The sequence below is a fragment of the Heteronotia binoei genome, chromosome 5 (assembly GCF_032191835.1).
Source record: "Heteronotia binoei isolate CCM8104 ecotype False Entrance Well chromosome 5, APGP_CSIRO_Hbin_v1, whole genome shotgun sequence".
NCBI classification, from domain to species: Eukaryota; Metazoa; Chordata; class Lepidosauria; order Squamata; family Gekkonidae; genus Heteronotia; species Heteronotia binoei.
Window position 1 is genome coordinate 149,441,453 of NC_083227.1, and position 18,422 is coordinate 149,459,874.

An 18,422-nucleotide genomic window follows, 5' to 3' on the forward strand; every position below is an offset into this window, starting at 1 on the left:
AGGGTCCCTCATCATGACACCCACCAATAGTTCAGATTTTAACTTTTTGTTGGCTCCTATATGTTGACTCTCACTCCTATCAGATGTAGACCTTGGATGCTGTTCCTGAAGAGTGACTGAGGGGTAGCTTTCTGTCCAGCATTCTCCTCAGTGACGGTGTCTGCTTACAAGAATTAAGATCAAGTAGGGCATAGAGCAGAGCTTTTCTTGTGTGGCTTCCACTCTTTGGATTTTCCTACCACAGGAGGATCCAGCAGTCCCTGTCTAACCTCTGCTGGCACAGAGATAGAATAACAGTTTCTCCACATTGTTATTTTTTTTGTAAACCCAGTTTTTAACCTCAATTCATGCTGCTGGTTGCTGTTTTCACTGATAAGACACAAAAATGTAGAACGCACAGATTTCTTTTCAGCAGAATTTTAATGAAAATCACCAGGGAGTCTATTTTATTCTTGCATCTTTTCAATTGTTTCTTCCTTGTATTTCCCCTTCTCCTTTCCAACTTGGCGAGACTTTGCTTTACGTTCCAAGATCTTTTTACGATCCTTATCCAGCTTTAGTCTTGTGATGACCACCTACGGAGACAAAAATCTATGCATTCATATCCATTTTGTATTTCTGCCTTAAGTCTCAGTAGAAAGACAACCTAGGAATTTTAAAATCCCCAGAGGCCAGCTTTACTACATCACACACGTCAAAAGCTTATTTCTGTTTCGATTAGGGCAATATAACAGCTAAGAATGAAATGCAGGACTTGTGAATAATATAAAATACAGAAAGCTTTTCTATCTTATCCATCATGACCTTCCAAGCAATCCTATAACAATCATGTTCTCGACATGTTTTCTATTTTCTTCCAACAGGCATCCTGAAAAATACCAGCACAGGCAACAGAGGGCACTAACCTCTAAATCAGAATTCAGTGGCACCTTAAAGATCACATTTTTTTAGGGTATAAGCTTTTGTGAGTCAATGCTCACTTCATGAGATATTCAAATAGCAACAGCTAAAAGAGTCAGCTGTGATACAAGAAGTTACCATTTCAAGTGTCACGTGTCATGAAACTCTGTGGCATTAGGTAAGGAGCTGTCTCTCAGACATGGCCCCCAATCTACAATACGGTAGTAACGACACTGGCCTACCTTACCTGGCTGCTGTAAGGAGTACAACTCCTTGACTGGTACAAGTCTTATATAAAGTTTAAGTATGAAATAAAATCTTGGAACAGGATAATCAAATATGACAGATACTAGAGTTCATTGCTCTGCCTGCTGCCCATTCAGAGAAATCTTCAGTGAACAAATCCCACCCGGTTGGGAAAACCATACAGACAGTCCTCTGCCCCTGGCAAGAATCTTCTTGCTAACCCATGGAGCCACCCAGCTGAGCAGGCAGACTATGGGCCAATTGCCCAGGAGATGTCTGGCAGAGGTGGTTCCCAAAGGTTCACTGCAAGCGGAGGGAGAACACAACAACTGAGGATAACTCCACCTAGCAGCATAAACTGGCAGAAGCCCAGCAATGGTGAATCTGGTCAGCTGCAAAGGTGGAAGAGGGATGCACATGCACTCAAAGATTATGGGACATGATGGCTGAGGAGGGAGGCGCTTGCCCTCTGGGCAATGCCAATTAACTGGGAGTTTGGGATAATCAAGTGCTGGATAACAACGCTTTCACTATATTATGCTTCTTTCTACACCACTGCCATACGCATTTGGTCAATGAGAAGAAGATGAAGAAGATATTGGATTTATATCCCGCCCTCCACTCCGAAGAGTCTCAGAGCGGCTCACAATCTCCTTTCCCTTCCTCCCCCACAACAGACACCCTGTGAGGTGGGTGGGGCTGGAGAGGGCTCTCACAGCAGCTGCCCTTTCAAGGACAACCTCTGCCAGAGCTATGGCTGACCCAAGGCCATGCTAGCAGGTGCAAGTGGAGGAGTGGGGAATCAAACCCGGTTCTCCCAGATAAGAGTCCACACACTTAACCACTATACCAAACTGGCTTTCAATGAGGAAGTAGTTGGGGGACACTATCAACAAACTGCTCTTCAATGACACTCAAAAGTACACAACAGAAAACAACTGAAGAAGCACTCTCCAAGATATACAGCACCTAAGCAACTGATTGGGCACTTATGACTAACACTCCTTTCCAAGTCACTTGGCTTGCCAACCATCACCACCTCAATTTTGTGTATTCAAGCTCATCAGGATCCCATTTCCCACTCTGAGGTCACAGAGGAAAAGCGGTGCATGGACTTGTCACTACTACCTGGTATTCTGCAATAATATATTAACAGTGATGGTATGTCTTACTACTGATACATCCTACTATTAATCTCCTTTAAGATTCAATTAATGGGTTGAGGCAAGAATGGAGGAAAAAGAACCAGCATAGATATTTCAGCAGGGACTTCACTCTTACAAGAATTGTTCCACATAAATTCTTTTCTTTACTACAACCACTGCTCCTTGTATCGTCCTCATGATCAGCTAGGCCAACTACCCAGAGCTAATGTAGGAATTGTTAACATGCCTTCATTTTTGCTGTGAACACACCCAACACATGAACAAAAATGAAGTTAAAGAGAGAACACACCTCAGTTCTGGAATTTCCAGAGATATGTACACTGGGTTGCATGAATGCAAATCAGAATAATTGTTTTGCAATTGCAAAGGAATTATGGATAAAACGTTGTTGGTCTTAAAGGTGCCACTGGACTCCCACTTTGTTCGAAAGGAATAATGTGCCCACGAAGGAAACAGTCGATTGTAACACACATTGTTGCTGGGTCAGAACATATCAACTATAGCTGATTGGAACCCAACATTTCCTCTACATCTCAAGTGGCTCCATGTATACCAAACAGCCATTGCTATCCCATGCTCCTCAGGGAAGAAAGCCTTTAAAGTATCAATTTTCCTGAATTCACCTATTTGACGAGTTGCAAAATTGGTATCCTACATGACTGAACTATACTTTTGATACCGCCTGAAGGAGTATTAGCTATTGCACTAAAGGAAGTTTCTTCCCTATGGATTGCATTCTTTAAAATACATCATACGATGCTTTTGAAAACGTAAATGAATGACCAAATCTTTTTTGGTCTTCTATAACACCACTTCTCTATGCGTTTTCAAGAGCCACTGTTAAGAGCAACTAGTGAGTGTTTGACCACAAAATGAAAGTTGAAGAAGTTTGATGAGAAGCCATGACCCAGTGAGATAGCAGCTGCTTGGCACACAGAAGGACCTAAATTCAATTTCTGTCATCTCCAGTTAAAAGGTAGCTGATAATGTGAAAGATCTCCGTCTGAGACACAGAAGAGCCACTGAAAGTCTGAGCAGATAACACTGCCCTTAATGAATCAACGGTCTGTCTCAGAATAAGGCAGTTTCATTTTGTGTGGTTAAGTTCCTCTAGATACCAGGACTTTATTCCACTGCTGGTGGCGGAAAATACCATCAAGGCACAGCCAATGTATAGTGACTCCATAGGGTTTTCAAAGCAAGACACGTCCACAGGTGGTTTGCCATTGTCTACCTCTGCATTGCAACAGCGGCATTCCTTGGTGGTCTCCCATCCAAATACTAACCAGGGCTGACCCTGCTTAGCTTCCAAGATCTGATGAGACTGGGCTAGCCTCTCAGGTAATGAAGAATGCCCAAAACCAGATCATTTTCGCACTAAGTATTACCTTGCTAGGGTGGATGCCCACATGAACGGTTGTGCCATTGGCCTTCTCCCGCTGTACGCGCTCAATGTAGATGACATACTTCTTTCTATAGACCTGGACCACCTTGCCGATCTGCTGCCCTTTGTAATGGCCGCGAACCACCTAAGAATACGCGAAACAAACACCCGGAATTCTCAGAAGCTGCATTTAACAGTACTCTCAATTTCCAGAGCAGTAGAGGCATGCTGAGGAAATAATGCCATGTAAGAGAACACAGTACAACAGAAAATGTAACACTAAGCAGTGTAAGTAAAATGTATGATGCGGCAAAATAATATGCATATAGGGTCCTAGGATAACGTAGATTGACAGAAACTTGATTTACAAATTGATTCATTCAAACAACGTATCAGTATGAAGCTTTTCTTGAGCACACATACAAGTACATCATTAATGTGGGGATTACTTAGCAAGGTCCACACAAGACGGTTATACTCAGAAGTATCACCAATTTCTGGGCACTCACAGGAAGTCAACCTTTAAAAAAACCAAAGTATTAGGGATGGCTGATCCACTTGCCTGAGTTTCCCTTCATCTGCATTCATTGCAAAAAGAAAAAGAATTACAACAGCTGACCTCTCTCAAGGACAGGGAGGGAGTCAGTAAGGAAGATGATATCCATGCTGTACTTTATTTACAGAGTAACATTTTACAGGTTAACTACTGTCTTTGCTAAGTGAAATTCCAACATAACATCCCCAGTCTCTCAGACTGACTTTGAGATCAGGGCTGTGCCACCAGTTCAGGTACTCTATTCTTTTCTCCCATCTTGTGTTATCAACAGGGCACAGTGCTGAAAAAAAAAGGGAAAATGTTCCCTCAGAACGGACCCTTTCTATAGTTGAAGAGGTATCCATTCACACAAAGGAACCATCTCTGAACAGGGAAGCAGCTAGATGAAATAACTGTGTCATAATAGGTGATTTAAACTACTCACACATTGATTGGGTCAGTATGTGTTTAAGTCAGGAGAAAGAGACTAGGTTTCTAGATACTCTCAATGACTGTGCCATGGGGCAGATGGTCACGGATCCTACGGGGTGGGGAGAGGTGATCCTGGACTTGATCCTAAGTAATGCTCAGCACCTGGTGAGAGATGTAAATGTGATAGCACTGGTAAGGAACAGTGAGCATAATGTTATTAGGCTTAGCGTTTTTGAAAATAGGGAGTTGCCCCAAAAGAGCAACACACAACCACTTTTAACTTTAGGAGTAACTTCTCTCAAATGTGAAGAAGAAACTGAAGGAAAAGTAAGGAGGGTTAAATCCCTTTGGGAAGCTTGGAGACCATTTAAAACTACAATCCCAGAAAGCTTAGATAAAATATATACTGCAGGTTAGGAAAAGTACTAATAGGTATTTTAAAAGGCCTGTGTGGTTAATAAACAAAAGTAATGGAAGCAGTAAAAATAAGAAGGATTCTTTTAAGTGGTGGAAGGCTAGTCAGAGTGAGGTACATTTTTTAAAAAGTACAAATTCTGGCAAGTAAAATGCAAGTTGGTGATCAGACAGGCAAAAAGTGCCTATGAGGAACATATTGCAAAAAACATAAAGGCCAACAAAATTTCTTCAAATACATTGTTAACAGAAAACCAGCCAGGGAGCAGTGGGGCCACTGGATGACCAAAGGATAAAAGGATTGCTAAGGGATGATGGGGAAATAACAGAAAAGCTGAATGTATTTTTTTTAACCTGTCTTCACTGTGGATAATGGAATGTGCTTGCCCACTCCAGAACCGTGATTTCAGGAGGGGTGTCGAAAGACCTGAGTCGGATTGAGGTGATGAAAGAAGAGGTCCTATGACTGATAGGCAAATTAAAAACTGACAAATCACCAGGCCCAGATGGCATACATCCATAAGTTCTAAAAAAGCTCAAATGTGAACCTGTGGATTTCCTGACAAAAATATACAATCTATCACTAAAATCTGCCCCATTCTTGAGGACTGGAAGGTAGTTAATATAACCTCCATCTTTAAAAAGTTCCAGAAGAGATCCAGAAAATTACAAGCCAGTCAAGTCTAATGTTGATACCAGGTAAGTTGGTGAAATCCATTATTAAAAACAGAATTAGTAGGCACACTGATGAACAAAGGCTGTTGAGGAAGAATCAGCATGGATTCTGTAAAGGATGTTCTTGTCTCACTAAACCGTTAAGAGTTCTCTGAGGTGGTGAACAAGCATTTGGACAAGGGTGACCAAGTAGATGTTTACCTAGACTTCCAGAAAGCTTTTCATAAAGCTCCTCATTAAAGACTCTTAAGTAAATGCAGCAGTCATGGGATAAGAGGACAAGCCCTCCTGTGGATTAAAAACTGGCTAAGTAACAGGAAACAAAGTATGAGTATAAATGGGCAGTTTTCAGTGGGAAGTGGTAAGCAGTGGGATACCAGAGGGCTAAGTTCTAGTTAACTTTTTCATTAATGATTTGGAGCTGGGAGTAAGCAATGAAGTGGCTAAGTTTGTGGATGTCATTAAGTTGTCCAGGCCAGTTAGAATCAGGGAAGACTGTGGGGGTGCTCCAGAAGGATCTGTCAAGGTTGGGTGAGTGGATGTCAACATGGCAAATGAGGTTCTATGCGGGCAAATGCAAAGTAATGCACAATGGAACCTAAAATCCTAACCATAAATATACATTGATGGAGTCTGAATTGGCGGTAACTGACCAGGAGAGAGATCTTAAGAATCGTGGTAGATAACTCACTGAAAATGTTGACTCAGTATGTACTGCAATAAAAAAAAGCAACTGCTAAACTGAGGATTATTAGGAAGGGAACTGAAAACAAATCAGCCAGTATCATAATGCCCCTATACAAATCTATGGTGCAGCCTCATCTGCAATACTGTGTTCAGTTCTGGTCACTGCCCTGCAAGAAAGATATTATAGTATTGGAAAAAGTACAGAAAAGGGCAACTAAAATGATTAAGGTGATGGAACACCTTCCTATGAAGAAAGGTTAAAGAGGTTAGAGCTCTTTAGCTTGAAGAAGTGATGACTTGAGGGGTAACATTTCTCCTTTTCTCACAATACAAGAACTCGTGGATACTCAATGAAATTAATGAGCAGTGAAGCTTAGAACAGTTAAAAGGAAGTACTTCTTCATCCGAAGAATAATTAACATGTCGACTTCACTGCCGCAAGAAGTGGGGGCAGCTACAAGCATAGACAGCTTCAAGAGGGAACTGGATAAATATATGAAGCACGAAGTCCATTAGTGGCTCTTAGCCACGAAGTATAGATGGAATATCAAAGATTTCAGGTTTTCACGGCTGGTATAGATGGAATACTCTCTCTGGGGCAGTTACGCTCTGTATTCTTAGTGCTTGAAGAGCAATAGTTGGAGAGCTACTGGAGTTGTGGTCCTGCTGGTGGACCTCCTGACGACATCTGGATTTTGACCACTGTGTGACACTGGGTGTTGGACTTGATGGGCCATTGGCCTGATCCAACATGGCTTGCCTCCTGCCTCCTAGAAAGCAATACTTTGCCATGGTATCAAATCTTCTGTTGTTAGCATAAATAAATACTGCCCCAAATGATGGCATATAACTCCGCTTCAGCAGTGATTCTCAATCCAGAACTTGAATGAAATTCCTGATTGCACTAACCATAGATAAGTAATAATGTGGACATTATGGCAAATTATGACACCACAAACCAGAAAGCAGAAGAAACCCCACCGTTCATTACCTGAGAGTGTCTTGGAAGGGTTGACAATCACTTTCCCTTCCTCTCCCCACAACAATCACCTTGAGGTTACCAAACTGATTTAATGTAGAAGAGTGGGAAATCAAACTTGGTTCTTCAGATTAAGGGTCCATCGTTCTTTACTACTACATCAAGCTGACTCTAGAGGATAGACTCTAGACTCCGAGGATATACTTTACAAAACCAAAGGTATGTGACACAACCCTCAATAATTAACCAGATTTCAGACCCACATAATTAAAGAGTTGTGATGGGACAAATAAAATCTGCCAAACCCACTTCACTGAGCAATCAAGAATCTGTTAATCAACAAGATGGGTGCTGCACATTAAGAAACTGCATTGTGAATTAATTCTAGGGGGACATTTATGGTGGCATAAACTTTTATAGAATCATAGAGTTGGAAGGGATCTCCAGGGTCATCTAGTCCAACCGCCTGCACAATGCAGGAAACTCACAAATACCTCCCCCTAAATTCACAGGATCTTATTTGCTGTCAGATGGCCATCTACCCTCTGTTTAAAAACCTCCAAGGAGTTTCATGGACCAGAGTGAGTTTGCATTCATGGAAATATATCACAACTGGCTACAAGAGTCTGTTTTTGTATAACCGACTAACATAGGTACCTTTCTAGAATTCACCCAACAGATCCTTATGTTTTACACGTCACTTCTGGTTATATTTGAAGTAATCACCCAAGGTTGCGATTTATGTGAATTGAGCCACTCATCTTGTAGGCTTCTACAGTTTTTTACTAGATGAAAAAGCACATTCACTGCTGACTTAGTTAAGAGTTTGGGGTTATACTGGATCCAACATTATAGCTGGAAAATAAGTTTTTGCAGCTACAAGAAACTCTTCAACTTAATGTAGCCTGGGAAATTGCTCCTTAAATTGACATGACTGTTCTGGCCACCCGGTTCTAGATCATGGTAAAAGAGACTAGACTACTATAACATGCGCCATGTAGGTCTCCCCTCAAAGTTAGTCCAGAGTCTCCAGCTGGACCAGATAGCCGCAGCTGGATTATTAGTGAGAGCTAGGTGGATCATAAGAGAGCCCCATGGCGCAGAGTGGTAAAGTTGCAGTACTGCAGTCGAAGCCCTCTGTTCACGACCTGAGTTCGATCCCAGTGGAAGCTGGTTCAGGTAGACAGCTCCAGGTTGACTCAGCCTTCCATCCTTCTGAGGTCAGTAAAATGAGTACCCAGCTTGCTGGAGGGAAAAGTGTAGATGACTGGGGAAGGCAATGGCAAACCACCCCGTAAAAAGTCTGCTGTGAAAACGTTGTGAAAGCAACGTCACCCCAAAGTTGAAAATGACTGGTGCTTGCACAGGGGACTACCTTTTTTAGGTGGATCATGTATTCTGCAGTAACTTCCACTGGTTATCCATCAATTTCTGAGCTCAATTTAAGGTGTGGGCCAACATATACAAAGTTCTTCATGGCTTTGGTCTTTATCTCTGCAGGACCACCTCTCCCCTAAACTCCACTGGAGCAGGGCCTTTTGCAGGCATTAGTCTATAACTGGGGAAAATCAACAACTGCCTGTACATTCACATTCCCTACTGTGGCCCCCACCTTATGGAACGGACTTGCTGACGAGGTTGGGAAGATCCCCTGTGTACATCTCATAATGTCTGTTGCTTTAAGCAGGATCCTACTCTATAATTCTGAATTTTATGTGTTGTGTTAATATGTATGTGTGACAGACTCAGGCTCTTAGCCTGAGTAGCTGAGAAACAGGCTTGCAGTGATTGGCTGGAACGTTGCCCAAGCAACGGAAAAGTATCCTTTGGAGGTTTGCTCAGCAGAAAATCACCTGAGGATTTTTAGTCTTAGCTAGGGGGTCTTCGATATAAGTCTTCAGTATACCAGTCTGAAGTGAAGACAGTGGGCTTAGGCCGGGTAGTTGTAAAACCAACTGGACGAGGGGCTGAGAGCAGCCAGAGTGGCTGAGCTCCTTGTGGGAGACAGAGCTGAGTGGACTCTGTCTGGAAGAGGGAGTTTTCAGACGGTTTGAAACTCTCTGAGGGAGATTTTGCCAGTGCATCAGGTAATCTCCCAGTACAAACTAGATCACACAAATACACACTGAGAGGTGAACTGGATTCTGGTGGTCAGCAGGATTGCCCAAGATGCAGACCAGAGGACTAGCTGTGGGGCTGAGACGCAGCAGTATTCAGGGGTGCAAGTCCTGGAAGACAGTTAGTGTGAAAGGGTCTGTGAGGGAGAATACTGATACCAGTCAGGAGTTCTCTATGTGTGTGTGGAAGAGTGACTGAAGTTTGTTATTTATATGATTTGGCACTGCCTAAGTTAGGGTAAAACATCTGAAGAAACAGCGTTGAGTGCTCAGAAGGCACAGACAGCCTGTGTGTAGGGTCTAGTGAAACTCTGAAACCTGCCTGGTTTATTGTTTATTTTAAAGATATTCTGCCAAAGTCTTGTTATATTTTTAACTCAGCCTGAAAAGTCTCTACTCTCTGTAATTATTTTATTTTGCCAACCAGCTGCCAACTGATTTGCCTTTTAATATTGAACAGTTATAATCAATATTATTTCATCCCCCTCCTTGCCAGTTTGGTGTAGTGGTTAAGTGTATGGACTCTTATCTGGGAGAACCGGGTTTGATTCCCCACTCCTCCACTTGCACCTGCTAGCATGGCCTTGGGTCAGCCATAGCCCTGGCAGAGGTTGTCCTTGAAAGGGCAGCTGCTGTGAGAGCCCTCTCCAGCCCCACCCACCTCACAGGGTGTCTGTTGTGGGGGAGGAAAGTAAAGGAGATTGTGAGCTGCTCTGAGACTCTTCGGAGTGGAGGGCGGGATATAAAACAAATATCTTCTTACAGAATAAATATTTTGTGGTTGTTAACATTAAAACCATCTGGTGCCAATTATTACTAGTTCTGACAGGATTTCTGTGAATTTGACTGAGGGAAGGTGACTGGGGAGAAATTTAAAGTGGTCGTCTCCCGAGTAAAGCTTTGGACATGATCCCTCACAGTATGTTTTGTTTCAATTATGTCCCCAGATTTCTGCAATCCAAACCCTGTTGCACTGTTTACTGGCTATCCCATCCTGTTTATTGTATTGACATACTCTGTGTAATTCACACTGAGCGCCTCTGAAAAAGAGGCCTATAAATAACCTATATAACAAATAAATTCTTAACAGAAGAAAATGATAATCAAAGCAAATACCTGAACTTCATCATCCTTTCGGATGGGCATAGAACGAACATTGTATTTCTGCCTCAGTTCCTTGGAAAGGGGAGAAGACATGATCTTTCTTCGAATGTGAGATGGTGCATTGAAGTGTCGTTTGCGGTTCTTGCTGCGGTCCGAGGTCACAAACGGATTGAACTTCATTTTGACTGCAGCAAGATACAGGACAAAGCACACATATGCGTATTTGACAGAAATTAGGTTGGCATTATAGATTGCATGTACACATCCACTCAATACTTGGACCTAAACCACTCCGCAGGAGAATAATTTCCAGAATATCTCATAAAAGCACTACTCTTTTAAATCTGAAAAAGCACAGAAGCTTACATATTTAAGAAAAGCAAGTGAAACCAAGAGGTACAATCTGTCAGTTACATGACAGCATAGAAAGAGACTAGCAACTATCCACTACAATGCTCCAGGGTACTCCCAAAGGTCTGGGACTCAACCTCCCCACCCCCCAACAAAGATGAAAACAGAGCCTACCCAGTTTTCTAGGGATGTGGGCAGGAACTCATCAAGCTGCTGCCACACAGTCACCCAATTTTCAGATTACTTCAGAATATTAGCTAGAATACATTCTGACTTGTAACTGGGAAACAGCAGCTCAGTCTTGGGAACTCTGATTGATGGAGTGTCACCAGAAAAATATAGTCCTAATGCAGTATAGGGTTATAACCCTAACCATTAGTTCCAGTATAAAACCGAACAACTTTTCACTCTATTTTCCAATGCAAAGGTCGGCATACAGAGTTGCTACAAAAGTTCTCAATTGAGTAGCAGAAGTTCATGTTTTGCATGAAGCTGGTCTTTTTCTATTTTTATGAGCTCTGAAAGCTTTTCCAGACCTCTTTCCACTATTAGCTAGAGGTTCTTAACCAGTAAGTTTCTTCCTTTCTCCACTGTAACATTCCTTTCTATCCAAGGGTGACAGAATTTGTATCAGGGAATTTTGAGTTGTGGCACTACAAAATAAGCTAGGCACTGAGACCTGAATTTGTAGACATGTACAATCAAGAACTCTCCCCCCCCCCCTTAAACTTGCTTTTAAAGCAGAGTTGATCTGGTTCTCTCTATATTGTTTTGAGAACACAAGAGGATGGAGAACTCCACAGGGAGTTCATGGCTAACCACACACATTTTTAAAAAAATGGATGTGTGGTACATGACCATGTTAGCAACAGAAAAGAGAAAGATGTAACTCAGGGAAAATCAAGTTGGAGATCCTCAGGATGCTAAAGTTTGAGAACTGCTACCCTAGTGTTGATGTTTGTCAATAAGTCTACATCTGGCCCATCTGCTGCACCCAAGTTCTGAAACTAAGCCAAAATCTGTCCCCAGCAAGACATGAACATATATGAACATATGGAGCTGCCTTATACTGAATCAGACCCTTGGTCCATCAAAGTCGGTATTGTCTACTCAGACTGGCAGCAGCTCTCCAGGGTCTCAAGCTGAGGTTTTTCACACCTTTTTGCCTGGACCCTTTTTTGGAGATGCCGGGGATTGAACCTGGGACCTTCTGCTTACCAAGCAGATGCTCTACCACTGAGCCACCGACCCTCCCCTATGTGAATATTAGGCACATGCGACACAGAGGCCTGTGACCATACCAGAGCAGGAGTGGTGGATGAAAGACAGGGACCTGTAAGCATGTAAATTAATCTCCCTTTGCAACACAAGCAGCACCAAGACCTGAAGCTTCCAAGCTTTAACAAATATTCTGTTTTGCAAGTTTTTCTCACAATAATGAGGGCCAGACTTCTCAAAGTTCTTCACTATTAGACTATTTCTAATACACAAACTGTATTAGAAATCTAACGTCGATCTCTAGCACCCATGCTAATTATGAACAGTTAATTAGAAGGAGTTCAGAAGCTCTGGGGGATCTGCATTGCTCCTGAAAGATTATGCTCAAAATATACATAAACCAAGTATTTATCAGAACCTAGGAATCTCTAAAAAAATCATGCACAAATGCTATATGCTACAGTTATCAGCATGCCAGTTTCTGACTTTATCCCACAGGTGAACACCATCCTAACCTTTCTTCTTTTGATACACGGTATCCCCTATTATCTGTCTTCCAACAGGCTCAGGAACAAACAAACCTTAGATCAGACGTGCAGTCACTTTGCACGAAACGTTGCAATACCAAGGCTAAATGAAAATCAGACGCAGGTAACAAAATAATCAGTCAATACATATGCAAAGGCGTAACAGGCATCTTTATGCTACAGGAAACCACAGAGAGAAGTACACGCAAGGGACGAAGGGCCTCATCAGGACCGCGCAGCCAAATACATGAATTCTCGACAGCTAAACGAAGAAGCCGCATAGCACGCGCAGAGAGAAAGTACTTGGGGCAAAATCACTTTCGCACTCTCAGCCTAGCAAAAATAAATAAATCATTCAAAATAAATGCAAAAATAAATAAATCAATCAAATTTAAATCACTTTAATTTTTATTTCCCCCTGCACTTCAACTAGTATTATGAGATAAAGGACATCACTGTCAAGTATTCGCAGGCCCGGAGGAAAGAGGCTGGGGCAGACCAAGAGCAACAGAAAAACTACATCGTCGTTTCCCCTCCACCGCAAATGAAGGTGGCAGCAGCCCAGGCCCGCTCTCCTTTGGGCTGCCCGCCGGCTACAGCCCAATATTGACCATGCGACGAAAGGATGGCACCAGATTTAAAAACGCCCCACTCCCCGCTTCTCATCCTTACGCGCACCTACCTCGGCAATGGCCACCCGGAAAGAGAGGTTGAAGCCGCTTCCGCCGTAAGGCTGAGACTTCAATTCTCGCGAGAGGCCCGGATATCGCCACCGTGCGTCCATCAGCGCAAACTGCAGGATGTTGTTTTCACAGCTGCTTGAGCCGATAGCAGCTTTTGCTGCTCTCCAACCACTGAATCGTTCGTGCTCATGGCGAGCTTGCTTGCACAAAGTGTGGGAGTTAACTAGGGTTGCCAATCCCCAGGTGGGGGCAGGGGATCCCCCGGTTTGGAGGCCCCCCCCCCCCGCTTCAGGGTCGTCAGAAAGCGGGGTGAGGGGAGGGAAATGTCTGCTGGGAACTCTGTTATTCCCTATGGAGATTTATTCCCATAGAAAATCATGGAGAATTGATCTGTGGGTATCTGAGGCTCTGGGAGGGGGCTGTTTTTTGGGGTAGAGGCACCAAATTTTCAGTACAGCATCTAGTGCCTCTCCCCAAAATACCCCCCAAGTTCCAAAATGCTTGGACCAGGGGGGCCAATTCTATGAGCCCCAAAAGAAGGTGTCCCTATTCTTCATTATTTCCTATGGAAGGAAGGAATTGAAAAGGTGCACCGTCCCTTTAAATGTGATGGCCAGAACTCCCTTTGGAGTTCAATTGTGCTTGTCACAGCCTTGATCTTGGCTCCACCCCTAATGTCTCCTGGCTCCACCCCCAAAGTCCCCAGATATTTCTTGAATTGGACTTGGCAACCCTAGAGTTAACACGACCGCAGCCTGTTGGACAATTCATGAGAATGAAGAAGCAAAAATGAATGAATGCCTATCCCTAAGTGTGTAATTGGTTCTGGTCCCCTATAAAAAGTATGAAGATCGAGGCGGTTCGTTCTCACCTGCTTGGTTTATTTTGGTTTTTGCCTTTGCCAGCTTTGAACTTAACATTGTTCTCCTATTCTTTCTCATCCCAAGGCAGTGTTTTTTTTTTTAAAGGAGCCCATCGTTGTGTGTGTGTTTGAAAGAACGCGTATGCTGGTTATGAATACAAACTCGAAAGGAAGGCAGCGCACAGAAAGCATGTATGGTGCCTGTTTGCTCCAGGATTGACCCGGCGATGTTCTAAACTTAGAAGACATCTTCAGTCTAGAGATTACTCGCCCCCTGGAGAAAATTACTGCTTTGGAAGGTGGTATTATATCCCACTTCCTTCCCTCATCCATCCTAAAATCTCCCAAGAATTTCTCAGCCTGGTTTTGGCAACAATAAGGAAGAATGAGTACATGAAAAAGTGAAATGCTAGAGGGATGGGAAGAAATGAGGAGCAAATGATTGTATCAACAGACAATCAGTCCCAAAAACTCCATTGAACATCACGATCAAGATGACAATTTAAACATCCAAAAATGCTGGTGTGAGAGTGTAAGAGACCCAATTTCCATCCAATGGGCAGCAGATTTTCCCAGTAAAATGGATTTTAGGCTTTTAATGGCAGAGGGAAAAAACTTTAATAGGCTACATGAACAATCCTGTTAATTCCGAGCTTTTAGAGGAGGGCTTTCATCAGTCAGTAGGATGCAGAACTTAACAAAGGACCTCTTTTATTGCCTTGGAATACAAAAGATACTGTTGGCAACACCCTTTTTTTTTTTTTTTTAAGAACTAGGACAAAAGAAATGGAGAGCTGTGAGACCCAATTACTACATGGAAATTCCATTTATTCAGGAAGGCCGCTTTGCTCCTAAACTGCCATGGTCTTTTTCAGAGCATCTACATACCAGCTTGCTGTGGGGGTGGGGTGGGGGGGGGAGTGTAGATGACTGGGGAAGGCAATGGCAAACCATCCCATAAAAAGTCTGCCATGAAAACGTTGTGATGTGATGTCACCCCAGAGTCGGAAACGACTGGTGCTTGCACAGGGGACTGGTGCTTTGCCTTTTATATATCATCATCTATTTGTGCAGTTTCTTCCCCTACTTTGCTGTAACCTTTTTTGGGAAAGATTACAGTCAGTTAAAACAGGTTTGTACAGTGTGGGAATGGGAAGGTGCAGATTTTCAAGCCTCTTACCATCATCCCTGGTGACCACTGTTTCTTGCAGCACTGAAAGGCTGTAACAGAATGGCAATACAAAGAAACTCCAGCATGGCAAATTCTGTTGATTAGAGCATGCATGCCAATTCTACACATTAAGGGCAGACAGAGAGTCATTCCTCATGAATACACAATCCTGGTGAATGTTACCTCTATCCTCTTATCTCTGCTGTCCTCTGCATTATTTGCTTTCAATTTAAAGCTGCTTGGGGCAGGGGCCTAGTTTTTGTTTATTGAAATATATAAACAAGCATGCTTACATATAAGTAATCTATTAAATATGGACTAATTATTTCATTTGGACATTCAAGAGTTATTAGCAGCCTCATCCTGGAATGGTACAAAGTAAAAAAGGTGTCACTGTTATAACAGACAAGATCTTTGCTAGGTTATGCCTGTGGATTCTTCCTTTTTTTGTAAGGCCAAATTTACATAAAGTCTAGCAAAACCTTTTAAAATCCATATTGACATCTCTACAAGCTTTGCAAATGGTACTGTCTGCACCATGTAAGCCACCAAAGCAATAACCTCTAAACAGAGATTCTGCAAACACAGCGGAAAAAAAATTGGGGTAGAGGTGCTCTTAATTGTTAACAGAAAGAAATGTTTTAAAGTATCAGTAAACTGCTGCAGAGAAAACACCTTCCTGATCAGAAAGATTCACTCCCATTTCCATGGAGAAACACACACAGAGAAATGAACACACGTACTATTTTCTTGATTTTTTTTTCAAATGGAAAAAAATGTATAAAATTCATCCAAATGTAAAGATACAGGAAGTTACAAGATCCAGTTTTACACCAATAAATCATTTTGTAAGAAAAACAGAGCAAAATCCTAGATGTTTTACAGATAATACTGTAAAAGATGAGAAAATCAAGAAAAATCAGGAAAGCTGACAGAAAACCTGTGGAAATCTTTTAATATAAGAAAAATGAATAGTCTCCCTACATTCTAACATACTGAAATTTCAAAAGACATACTGGCAGATTGAAATACTTCTGGACAAAAGTAATTTAACTACAGTGTATTGATTTGATACCTTCAGATGTTTAAAAAAATAGCCATTAATGGGCCATGTTTACTACTTGAACAGCAGAATAATGTTTTTAGGTTTTCCACCCCAAACTGTAACATAGAAATCTGTAGTGTTTTAGGAACTGCAACACAACAAGGAGAACTCAGATCTGGTGTGTGTTCAATCTGAGGTGATACAAAATGTACAAAGCATGCAACGATTATCACATGGGTCATATATCAAAGAGTTATTCGTCTATGAAAATTAATTGGCAGGTCTTGTTTTAATATCCAATGAATCAATGTCAATGGAATCTTAAGACTCAGACTTGGCAGCATTTCTGCCCTTCCTCCACTCACCGGAGAATGGCACAATGTATTTTGTTATGCTTAAAACTGAAATATACCAGGAGGAAGAAGGCTGTGTACCTACTCGAGTCATTTTCCCACAGTGTTGTGCCTATCTCTCCCATGAGTTAATAAAGAATATACCTCCTGCCTTTGAGGACATCAGTTTGGCAAAAGACAGCAGTCTGAAAATATTTTAGATGTAAACAAAAGCTTCAAGACGATGTCCAAGGCATCTGAACTCATGCTGAAGGTTATCATTCTTGGTTCTCCATATTTGTTCAACGTACCTGGTAACATGACACTCCCCCACTTACATTTTTACAGTATTGGAGAATTCCACCTATACTTTAGCTCATTGCCCTTCAAAATTTTAGTACAGCAGGGTAGTCTTTGTTTCAAAAGACAGGAGAGAGCACAAACACAAATGCCGCCACAGAAATCCCCCTTTATACAAAAGGCCACATATTAAAAGTTGATATATCATTTGTTCTGTGTTTTTTGTAACTTCACGCCATGTGTAAACACTAAGACTGGATATTCAGTTTCTGGAAAGAACTGAAAATATTTTCAGATCTCACATCAGCTAAAGAAATAGATTGTCCTCTCTTCTGAACATATGCTTGTAAATAAGGTACTGCACTGATTATTCCAGAGAACAGGTGTGAATGCAAAGGGGAGCTTTCCAGGAAACGACAAAAAGATCCTAGTTTATATTCATTGTCAGAATCTTTCATAACTGATCAAGTGATCCATCCAGAATACTGATCTCCAGGGCTACTTTTCATTCACTCACGATTTTGTCACGAGACAAAACAGTGCACCAATTACTGAATGTTAACAGAGTACTTTGGAAGCTCTTAAATAATTGTGCTAGTCAGATTTATAGGTTTTGGTTTGAAAATCAAAAGGGCAATTAATGTCTACAACCATTTCCAAGTGGAAATTACAGAACCACAAGTCCCCTTGTTAATGCTGCCAACTTTCAGACATGTAAGTTTGTTTCCGCTTTTCGCTCCTTTGAAAACGCTTTCCATGATCTAGCTAAAGACGAGCCAATTCAGCCTCACACACAAAGGCAGAAACTGATAACAGTGGGCTTCTCATTCATTGCTTCTGTCCCATGGGCCAGAACGAGAGTTACGTTGCTACTGCATCTTCCCTAGTTGGATCTTTTTCCAGGCTTCAGAGGCGGTGAAAATGCAGGAGTCAAGAATCCCAGCCACAGTAAATGTTCCTCCAATGATGGCACAGATCTAAGCAGAGCACAGGAAATAGGAAAAAAGGAGCAGTAAATTCTCATACATTCTGAGATTATGCTTGGTTTCCATTCACCTATTTTTGATGCAGCGTCAAGTTAGCTATTCAGTAAGTTTCATATTTGACCAAAGATTTGAACCTGCATTGTAGGGTTGCCAAGTGCAATTCAAGAAATATCTGGCGACTTTGGGGGTGGAGCCGGGAGACATTAGGGGTGGAGCCCCGATCAAGGCTGTGACAAGCATAATTGAACTCCAAAGGGAGTTCTGGCCATCGCATTTAAAGGGATGGCACACCTTTTCAATGCCTTCCT

At 42.1% G+C, this 18,422-nt stretch overlaps 2 protein-coding genes across 4 annotated transcripts in view; both read right to left on the reverse strand.

Moving 5' to 3' along the window:
* Positions 1-401: 401 nt before the first annotated feature.
* Positions 402-13,517, reverse strand: RPL26L1 (ribosomal protein L26 like 1). 3 transcript variants are annotated; one of them, XM_060240578.1, is made up of 4 exons: positions 13,418-13,517; positions 10,652-10,824; positions 3,701-3,841; positions 402-575 (listed from the first exon to the last, which is right to left on the reverse strand). In XM_060240578.1, the coding sequence occupies exons 2-4, from the start codon at positions 10,817-10,819 to the stop codon at positions 447-449; spliced, it is 438 nt and encodes a 145-aa protein (XP_060096561.1). In that variant the 5' UTR covers positions 10,820-10,824; positions 13,418-13,517; the 3' UTR covers positions 402-446. The 3 variants fall into 3 exon arrangements, with proteins under 3 accessions (XP_060096561.1, XP_060096560.1, XP_060096559.1); XM_060240577.1 differs by having other exon boundaries at positions 13,408-13,517; XM_060240576.1 differs by lacking the exon at positions 13,418-13,517 and adding an exon at positions 13,275-13,297.
* A 2,872-nt stretch (positions 13,518-16,389) lies between these two features.
* Positions 16,390-18,422, reverse strand: part of ERGIC1 (endoplasmic reticulum-golgi intermediate compartment 1) — a 143,220-nt gene continuing 141,187 nt past the window's right edge. Inside the window, exon 9 of the mRNA XM_060240581.1 lies at positions 16,390-18,105. Within this exon, the coding sequence (XP_060096564.1) occupies positions 17,998-18,105 (108 nt within the window). The 3' untranslated portion in view covers positions 16,390-17,997. The remainder of the gene's footprint in view (positions 18,106-18,422) is intronic.